A 10,307-nucleotide genomic window follows, 5' to 3' on the forward strand; every position below is an offset into this window, starting at 1 on the left:
TCCCTCCTCCAGGGATCCGCTGTTTATTAGTGCTGGTTTAGCACAGTCCCTCCTGAGTATGTTGAATAGTTACTACCCCCTTAACAGTGTTTCTTTGTTCATACCTCTGACAAAGGTGCAGGCCTCTCTGTCACACAAGTCACAACCAGAGCCAGATGAGCCCCTTTCCACATGTGCCCTTTTTTGAGATAACCTTGGAAAAAGGATGAAATACTAAAATGCTTGCTAGCAGCCCAAGATGGCCTTGAATTTATGACCCTTGTACTTCAGCGCTGAGATTACAGGTATGTACTGTTACCAAGCCTGGATGAAAAGACTCAGGCCTCAGTGAAAAGAACATATAACCTTGTATTATTTTTTTCTACTAGGTAGCTCCACCTTTGGGCTTACTGCCAAATGTGGGTGGAGAATCTCAATTACAAGCATGTTCCTCCTCCCCAGCTGGACTTGTTTTTTTATAAACTTTCGGATCTTACTATGTAGCCCAGGCTGCTACCCTCAGCCATCCAAAGGCTGACATCACAGGTGTGCACTCCCACACCTGCCCCACTGGCTTGACTCGATCTTAAAGATTACCTAAACCTAACTTTGGAGCATATTTAAGCTCAAACTTCTGAGAAAGGCTCAAGACAAGATGAAACCCAAAAGAGTTTTATTGCAGTAGTATGTGACAAATACCTAAGAAACTATTTTCTTTACAGTGCTCTTATAATGTATTCCTTTCATCATGTGTACATTTTCCTATAACTGTAAGGTCTGTTCTCAGCTCTAGGCTCTGAAGAATACCATGTTGGAGGGATAGCTTTTTTCCTGTCCTCCACAGGTCAGAAGTTGTTGATCTTCTGTAGCAGGGTTTGGCGCCTCTCTTCAGGGCTGATATTCTTAGCAATAGACTTTAGGAAGCGTTGCTCATCAACCTTCTGGAGCAAGGAGCTGACAGAAGGGTTGCTCTTGCTTAGGGTTTCATAGCAGGTAAGGATTTCCAAGGCCAGCACATACAGGGGCTCACAGACCTCCTGGGGGAGCATGGCCATGATATGCAGAACATGACAGAACATCTGGGTATATACAAACAAGGTTTCCTGAGTCAGGTCCCCTTCTTGTCCCTGGGCCCAGGGTCCCACCGACTGTATCAACCTGACTGCATCCAGGATACTGGTCAAACTGCTACAGAGGAGTTTGATCACATGGCTCCAACCATCCATAGGAAGCCAGTTACAACAGCTCTGGCTGCAGAGAAACTGGAAAGCTCTCAAGGAGAGAACAGAGAGTTGGAGTTCCTGGGCAAAGGGCCTCAGGTTGAGCAAGGGAACAAACTGAATATACTCTAGGCTGTAAGGGACATGAAGGAGCTGTTTCTCCAACAGCTTCCTGGTCAGCTGTTGAAGGTACTGCCATTCCTGCGGACTACACCAAGGCATTACTTGTACCAGGGCCACCAGAAAGCCCTTGCTAAACAATCTGACCTCCTCAGGATTGCCTACATTCACCACCAAGAGGGAGAGCATCTCTTCAGAGACACTGTGGGAAATGGAGCAGCACTCCATCCAGGCGAGAAGCCCTGTGCCAGGCCCATACCCTTCATGGGCCTGTGAGGTCCACTGGGCATCAGACAGCTTACATATCTCAAAAAGGGTGGCCGGCACCTCACACTTGAAGTGTCCTTCAAAGAAGTTCTTCAGCCTCAGGCCCACAGTCCAGTCTAGCTGGTCTAACTTGCGGTGGAGCCAGGACAGGGACTTGGCCCAAGTGTCTGGGGAGAAGGTCTCTGCATTAGCCAGCACGATCTCACAGAGGAGCTCCAGGATGTGGGTCACAAGATCCTTGCTGTCCAGATTGAGACAGCGCTTCTCCCGGGGGAGCTGCCAGAACTTGCTGAAGCTGTCCAGGAGCCGGCACAAGCTGAAGAGCAGCGGGAATGGGGAGCAGGTTTGTAGCCAATACTCCTCCAAGCCCGCATTGGCTTCAAGGGTCTGGAGGAAGAGCTTCAGACTCAGGCCCACCTCCTCCATGTCTAGCATCAAGAATGGCAAGACAAACTCCTTCAGCACCTCATCAGGCTCCAAAAGAGCAGCAACTGGGATCCCCTGTGGTTTCACAGGATTCACCAGGCAGCTCACCAGCTCCAGAAACTGCTTCTCTTCTTTGGGTGTGGAAAACTTTGTCCAGACAGTTTCTTTGAGGCAGGACACCATGAAACTTGTATGTGGCTTTGGCCCTTGCGTATTTGTGAACTTCAGGGCAGGGAAGGCAGTGAGAATCTGAGCCAGGAACCTGTGAGTGCCAAGATTGGTCACAGCTATGCTGCACATCTTCTTCACCACAACTTCCGGGTACAAGACCACCAGGCGGGCCACAGAAGTCACTGCTTTAGTCAGGCCCTGTTCAGAGGTGCTCTGTGCGAGCTGGTTAAACGTTGTGTTGAGGTCTTCCTGAAAACCCTCCAAGTAAACACACAACCTGTCCGAAAGGCCCTTTGGCCCCCAACAATGCAGGACTCCAGAAAGGACTTTATTTTTGTCTGGAAGGGAGAGGTCTGCATAGCATTCCAAGGTCAAGCAGATCACCTGCTTGATCTGAGGCTGGGGGATAACCCTGTTAGAGTTGATGACTTCCATCACCGTTTCCAGCAGACTCAAGACCAAGTCTGGTTCTCTGAAGAGAGACCTGTTGTTAACCAGGCAGGTGACCCACTCATCTGAAAAGGCCCACTTCTTCTCAGAAGCAAAAATGTAGCACATTTCCATGTACCGGTCCATCTTCTGCTCAATGATGGCCATGGCAATGGAGGCAGTGATGTCCTCGAGTCCCCTGTCATTAAGTACTCTGCTGCTTTTTCTCAGGAAGTCTCTGACACACTCAGCCAGTTCACAGACCACCTGCCTCTCCTCCTTGGACATGCTGGCAGTATCCAGGTAGAGCTTCAAGTTCTGGCTGAAGGAGGTCAGACTGTCACACAGACGGTAGGTGTCATAATTTGTCCCCTGACTGCTGTTGAGCATGTCCTGCAGTTCTGCACCCCACTCCTGCAGCAGGTTGTACATAAGCTCAAACCCCATGAAAACGGTCTCACTGGGGAGTTTGGCCAGTGAGGTGAGGCTCACGTCCCGCTCTGCCTCCTTCACTTTGTCGGCCAGGGCCTGCTGATGATATGGGTTCCGGGTGTCCGAATTCCATACAGAGATCACTGTGGCTAGTTTGTCTAGGTACATGGTGGCAGATACCTCCTGGGGGTCATCCTCCATCAGTGCAAATACACTCAGCATGTCAGCCAAGTTAGCTAATGCACAACACTTCATCCCGAGGCATAGGATTCTCTTTTGGATTTGCTTCAGCCCATTAAGCAGCATGGCCAACAGTGGCATAGTAGGACCCACATCTGGGTCAGACTTAAACCTCTTTGGAGGATGAGAAAACTCATCTGAAGATGGCAAGTACTTATGGGCCATTGTCCTGAACTGGGAAAGCAAGGGGTCCTGCTGGTCACCCTTGTGCTTCATCATTTCCCACCAGACATCCAGGAAGAAGGATACATCCTTGGAAGAAGTGTCAACAGTCATGTGTTCCAGAAAGTTCTGTAGCTCTGAGCGGCAGATGGTGGTAGGAAGAGCCATTAGGAGCTGAATGAAGAGTCCAGAAGCTTCCAGAGACTTAAGCAGCTCAAAAAGGACTGTGTGGTTGATGGTAGGGATCATGTTGCCCACAGAGAAGAACACATCTTCCTGCCACCGAGTATCAGTGTCAGAAGGGCTGACAGGGGAGGGCTGAAGAACCTTCGCCCAGATGATGATCAGTGCTTTCTTCTTCCAGGCAAACGGCTGGGAATGTGCTGTGGCTGAGGAGATCTCCTTCAAGGCCTCCACAATAGGCCGCCCAACATGTTCCCAGTCAGACTTTGTCAACTGTTCCAAGGCTTTGGGGTGGAACAGCTGCTCAGCCATCAAAAAGCCCCCATGCAGAATAGTCATTTCCTCACAGATATTTAAGGGCCCTGCACAGAGAAGCCAAGAGTTAATCAAGTTTTCAGAATGGTAAGCAGGGGCTAAGAGAAAGAAACAGAGCCACTGGTTGTCTATCATTTCAAGGTTAATAAGATCTTGACATCAGGAGAGGAAGAAGGGCTCCTGAAGGGATGGGGTCATAAGGACTTGGCTGATGAATAAAACCCAGTTTCCAAGATCTCTAGCCTGGAAATCAGAACAATGGTACCACTGGGAACAGGCAGAGAGGGATTCAGAACAGGCTTCTAAGTTTCTTTTTAAGTATTTTATATTTACTTTAATTATCTGAGTCCTTTGGAGTTGGAGTTACAGGTGATTAAGAGCCACCTGGTATGGCTGCTGGGAACTAAACTCCAGGCCTCTACAAGAACCTTATGTGTTCCTTTTTTTCCCCCTCTCGAGTCAGGGTTTCTCTGTAGCTTTAGAGGCTGTCCTGGAACTCGTTCAGTAGACCAGACTAGCCTTGAATTCACAGAGATCCACCTGCCTCTGCCTCCTGAGTGCTGGGATTAAAGGCGTGAGCCACTACCTCCTGGCCCTTATGTGTCCTTAACCACTGAGCTCTCTCCAGCCCCATAGGGCAGGCTTAAAGGGAGGAAGACAAGTTCAGTTTTGGTTATCTAGAGTCTGAGGTAGAACATTTAGTGATGTCTTTCAGCAATGGCAACGAGTTAAGGAGAAAAGGCCTGATTTAAATATAGGCAGTGCCAACACTGAGAAGTTTACAGAAACCAAGGGAGTGTGAGGAGGAAAGCTGGACTGCTGAGGTAACAGTTGGAACAGGATTGGGGGACAGTGCCACCAAGTATGCATTAGAAGACATGACAGAGGCCAGTGGCATGACTCAGTGACCATCTGCACCAAGTCTGATGACCTGAATTTGATCCCTAGGCCTAATACAGCAACCCAACTCCTACAAGCTGTCTTCTGACCTCCACTGATGGTACCCATTCTCTGTGTTTACAAAGAATGTAATAATTACAAAACAAAACCTGAGGCTGGGCGTTGGTGACGCACACCTTTACTCCCAGCACTCGGGAGGCAGAGGCAGGCGGATCTCTGTAAGTTCGAGACCAGCCTGGACTACCAAGTGAGTTCTAGGACAGCCTCCAAAGCCACAGAGAAACCCTGTCTCAAAAAACAAAAACAAAACAAAAAAACAAAACCTGAGCTTTGTGATATATGAAGACACAGATGGATAGTCCATCACTGGGTGATAAGCAGCCTTTATTTGGGGGGTGTTTATTATTGTATTTTATTTTTGTTGTTGAGACAGGGTCTCACTATGAACTGGTTGGCTTTGAACTCAGAGAATCGCCTGCCCCTGCTTCCTGAGTGCTAGGATTAAAGGCATGTACCACACCCAGCTGAGCCTTTGTTTTTGAGCCCAGAGCCTTGCATATACCAGGCAAGTACTCTACCAGTGAGTTGTATCCCCAGCCCTGCCTTCCTTCTTCCTAAATACACTCCTGCTAATGGGTTTCAACATTCTGGGCCTTACAGGGAAGAAGCTCACCCAGCAGTTTCTTCCAGTCAAAAAGGACTCACTACTGAATGTTCTGGCTCTGTGGCAGGAACCAGGAAAAGTCATTCACTGAGCTAAGAACTGATAAAGACATTTAAAGAAAGGCAATATGAGAGTTTAATCAGACAATGGATTTAAATCCTAGCTCATTCATTCAAAAATGTGACTTTACACATTACTGAGTCTATTTGCATACACTAGACTATCATCTTCAATGGTATAACCAAGAAAACCACATGGCACACATCATACACTAATCACACTACTGGAACTATTTTGGTACTGTTGTTACCTTCTCCAAACATCTTTCAGGGATGGGAGAATGGAAAGTCACTATCAACAGTAATCAGACCACAAAGAGCACAAATGTTCAGTTGTTGGCAGGCCTAGTCTTTGTCTCCTCCAGTGCAGAAACAAAAGGGCACAGGTCTTTATCAAGGAGTATAATTTGGCCTAGAAACTAAAATAAGAGTCTAACAACTGGGGGCTGGAGAGATGGCTCAGCAGTTAAGAGCACTAGATGCTCTTCCAGAGGACTTGGGTTCGATCCCAGCACCCATATGGCATCTTGCAACTAACTGTAACTCTAGTAATCCGAAACCCTCACATCAATGTCCATAAAATAAAGTTAAGTAAATTGTTTTTATAAATTATTTTTAAAAAAAGAATGTAACAACTAACTGGTCATGGTCACTGTTCCTGACAACTCCCACCCATTCCCAGGGCCCAGAGATGCCTAACCCTTCCTTCCCTCATGCTCAGTCCCCCATGCTCCAAGGAGCATATCTTCCCCATTCTCATAGGTCGGAGTCAGCAGCAAAAATACTGACCCCCAGGGCCAGTTGTGGTGGCCCAAGCTTCTAATCCTAGCATGGGAGGCAGACTTCTATGAGGCCAGCCAAGGTACATTGTGACACCTTGTCTCAAACCTCCCCTATCCCCAGGGGGGAAAAAATACCGACTCCAAGGAACTAATGAATCTCTTGGCCACTAACCATTTACACACACACACACACACACACACACACACACACACACACACACACACCAAAAGTCAAGGATAAGCACTCCTACTAAACCCAGGCCTGAAGGCAATGCACCTTGGCTTCCACAAAGCAGAAGGCTCAGAACTAGGCTGCTGTGGCAGGGTTCCTTCTGGCTCAGGTTGTTCTGCCTGCCCCCAACACCATTCCTTCATCAGCTTAGTAGATGTCTGCCCACAAACATGTACCTTTCAGACACTGTGTACCTGCGGCTTGACAAAGTCCCAGACTCAGCTAATAGCTAGGGGAAAGTGAAAGGCTTTATCAGTGGCTGGTGCTAGGAAGTGACTGCTTACTCTGGTAGGCACTGGGCTTGTTGGCGTACATTGTTTTTCCCCCTGAGATAAGATCTTGTTATGTAGCCAGGACTGGCTTGAAACTATATAGAAGAGCAGGTTGGCCTAGAACACTCTTGAGATCCTCCTGTGTCTGCCTCCAGAGTGCTAGTCAGACAAAAGCCTCCATACCCAGCTTTACACCTATAAAACCATTTGATCATCCAACTAACTTCTTGAGGATTATCACTCCTATTTTAGAGATGGAAACCTCGAGGCCCAGACGCAATTTGTGCTGGGTGTGTGAGTCAGCGGAGTCAAGCCATGGCAGAACTCTTGACAGCTGCGGGGCATGAAACTACCTAAAGAGCTGGCTAAGGACAAAGACATTTCTCCATAACTTATTATTTGCAAATCTTGGAGTAACTCCCGGGACAGCCTCCCTGTCTTACCCTCTAAAGAGCACACCTAGCAGGGTGGGGAGGCTTGGCTGATGGCCACAGATTCCTATCAACGGCGCTCTCCTTCCAGACCTCGCCTAGGAGACTCCAAACCAAACGGCACTGGGATTCAAAAAGAGAGCTGCTGCAATCCCTGCTCTCTCAAGCGAGGGTTGCGGGACGCCGCTGTGTACAAATCACCGTAAGGCGCCCAGTTATGCACATGGTCTCAAAGAAACTCCGAGCGTCTGGGAGGAAGGCAGTATCAGCATGTCTGCTTTGTGGACCAGGAGACCTGCTAAGAAACTTGTTCACTGACTCGGCAGTCACCCAATAAGGAAGAAAGGTCCGGACGTCCGTGCCTCCCAGCCCGGTATTTCCGAAACACGTGCAGTAGCCCTGTGCACTTTCAGGGGATCCAAGGCTACATTCGCTTGCTGTTTTCTAATGGGAAGAGACCACGAGGAGGAGAAGGGATCGAGGAAGACCAACACGAGGCCGGGCTGGGGCTGGAGACCGGCCTCGAGGCCGCGGGTCCCCCAAAACTCCTCAGACCGCTGGCCTCCAGCGTTGGCTCTGGAGAGCGCCATTCGAGGAGCACATGGTCTCGGCCCACCCTGGAGGGGCTCTGCCGGACGCAGCCCGACACCAGGCCGAGTAGAGAAACGCGAACCCACCTAGGTCCATGGCGACGAAGCTGGCGGCCGGACTAGACCGCCCCTCCCACTCCGAGGCCGCGAACACGGAGCTCTCTCCACGGCACAAAGGGCGGCGCCACAGTCGCGTCACAGGGCCCGCCCACAGCTCGCCTGGCCTTCCGTGCGGCAGTACTCCGCTGCCTGGCTTCCGCTCCGTGCGCACGCGTCCTCCGTCCTTCCCAACAAGCGCGCGGCGTCGAGGTCGCCCAAGCCCACAGCGCCCCCTCTCGGCCCTAGCTTCCCAGCCGTCTACCCTCAGGTAGGTAGGCCGGCTCCTTGCAGAATCACAGCAATCTTGAGGCCAGGAGGTCCAATCCCTTAGTCCAGACTTCTGAGTCACTCTCACCCAGGAACCGCGAGCAGCTCCCGCCCACGATTCACCCCCACGGGATGGCCTTTCCCGGGCTGCCCACTAACCCGCAGTGGATCCACGGGGCTCCCCGTCCAGCCTCAGAGACACACAGAAATGCTCAAAAGCTTTTCATGCTGCACTGTCTTCTACGGGCAATAGCAACGTCAATTTTCAGCTCTCAGAGGCGCCTTTGTAACTTTGAAAGATAGTCACACTGGAACAAAGCACTGTGGGACAGAGCCAATCGAATGGATTCCTGGTCAGCAACTTGTACTTTTTCAAACACACACACACACACACACACACACACACACACACACACACACACACACACGTCCTGTGTTCTTCCCACACATTATCTTTTCTTTCCAAGGCTGATAATCATGTTTGCTTATTCTCAACTCTCTTCTAGCGCCAGGTATCACTTAGAACAGAGAGGCACACACAGCCTCTGGTGCACCGATGAGCCAAGTGGAGTTTGAAATGGCCTGCGCTTCGCTCAAGCAGCTGAAGGGTCCCTTGAGTGATCAGGAGAAACTGCTGGTGTACAGCTTCTACAAACAGGCCACCCAGGGCGACTGTAACATCCCTGTCCCTCCAGCCACAGATGTGAGAGCAAAGGCCAAATGGGAGGCGTGGAATGTGAACAAAGGGATGTCCAAGATGGATGCCATGAGGATCTATATTGCCAAAGTGGAAGAGCTGAAGAAAAACGAGGCTGGCTAAGGACATTTTGGCAGACACAAGGAAGTAGCAATGGCACCACTGGCAGGGAATGGGTTTAAGAACTCCTGATGGCTGAAACATACTGAAAGGGTAGCAAGGTTAGCGGAGACATCAATAAATCACTTGACCCGCATGAGAGTGGAGTCTGTGCAAAAGAGCACCTCTGTGAGGGCCCTGGGAAGGGGTTCAAATGTGTAAGAGCATCTCGGCTGGGGAAAGCTCCATTCGCCATGCTTTGTGTGGTCTGACTGCCATCAATAGCCTGGTCTCACAGACTATGTGGATGGATATTTGGCAGAAGCGGGGATGGGTGGGGGTGAATCATGCTATGAAAATCACCAAGGTTGGAAATGGAGGCAGAGCCTTGGATCTGTATCATCAAGGGCTGTCAACTCACCAAGAATCCAACAGTACAGAGGGGAAAGGGACTCTGCCTTCTAAAGAGCTGATGTCAAATAGAAAAGCCCTCATCTAGAACACAGGCCCAGTGAAGTATATTGATGGAGCTCAGATTTTCAGTGGCAGAGTGGTAAGATAAGTCATGCATCACAACACAGCAGCTGAGGGACAATGGAGCAAGATGGTTTCAGAATCTTAGCATCCAAAAGACTCAGCTAAGGCTTCGCAACCTAAATGTTCTTAGGATTGCTCTTCTTAACCCTGACATGTGTATAGGCACATGTGGCTCATATAAGTGCCAGGGTACCAGGGTACTCTTTGTCGATCATTTAAGCGACATCAGTGTGCTACCAGGGTGCCTACAAAGCTGACATATGAAGTGCTAGAGTTTTTGTTGTTTTGTTTTGTTTTTTGTTTTTTCGAGGCAGAGTTTCTCTGTGGCTTTGGAGGCTGTCTTGGAACTCACTCTTACAGACCAAGCTAGCCTCAAACTCACAGAGATCGCCTGCCTCTGGATAAAGGTATAAGCCACTGCCTAGCCTCTATGGCTAACTAGTGTGGCTAGCTCTGTACTCTGATCTTCATGCAAGCTTTATTTGTTAGACCATAAACATCACCACATTGTAACACAAGTTTCTAAAGGTGTTTTGTTATGGGTTATTCTGGTTTTGGGGATAGGGCCTGGCTGGTCTGGAATAAACTGTGTGAACCAGGCTGGCCTCAACTTACAGATTCATCTGCTTCTTCCTCCTGAGTGTGATTACAAGCATGAACCACCATGATAACTATAAAGTATATTTTTATCATTAAAATATTTCATTTATTATTAATGTGTGTATTCTATGTGT

At 49.2% G+C, this 10,307-nt stretch overlaps 2 protein-coding genes across 2 annotated transcripts; one reads left to right on the plus strand and one right to left on the minus strand.

Moving 5' to 3' along the window:
• Positions 1 to 635: 635 nt before the first annotated feature.
• On the minus strand, positions 636 to 8,075 carry Gemin4 (gem nuclear organelle associated protein 4). Its single transcript, XM_005067382.4, has 2 exons — positions 7,962 to 8,075; positions 636 to 3,991 (listed from the first exon to the last, which is right to left on the minus strand). The coding sequence occupies exons 1-2, from the start codon at positions 7,969 to 7,971 to the stop codon at positions 825 to 827; spliced, it is 3,177 nt and encodes a 1,058-aa protein (XP_005067439.1). The 5' UTR covers positions 7,972 to 8,075; the 3' UTR covers positions 636 to 824.
• A 34-nt stretch (positions 8,076 to 8,109) lies between these two features.
• Positions 8,110 to 9,193, plus strand: LOC101836515 (diazepam-binding inhibitor-like 5). The gene is made up of 2 exons (XM_021225646.2): positions 8,110 to 8,241; positions 8,747 to 9,193. The coding sequence occupies exon 2, from the start codon at positions 8,797 to 8,799 to the stop codon at positions 9,058 to 9,060; it is 264 nt and encodes an 87-aa protein (XP_021081305.1). The 5' UTR covers positions 8,110 to 8,241; positions 8,747 to 8,796; the 3' UTR covers positions 9,061 to 9,193.
• Positions 9,194 to 10,307: the final 1,114 nt, after the last annotated feature.

This window comes from Mesocricetus auratus, unplaced genomic scaffold, assembly GCF_017639785.1.
Source record: "Mesocricetus auratus isolate SY011 unplaced genomic scaffold, BCM_Maur_2.0 Super-Scaffold_100007, whole genome shotgun sequence".
Lineage (NCBI taxonomy): Eukaryota > Metazoa > Chordata > Mammalia > Rodentia > Cricetidae > Mesocricetus > Mesocricetus auratus.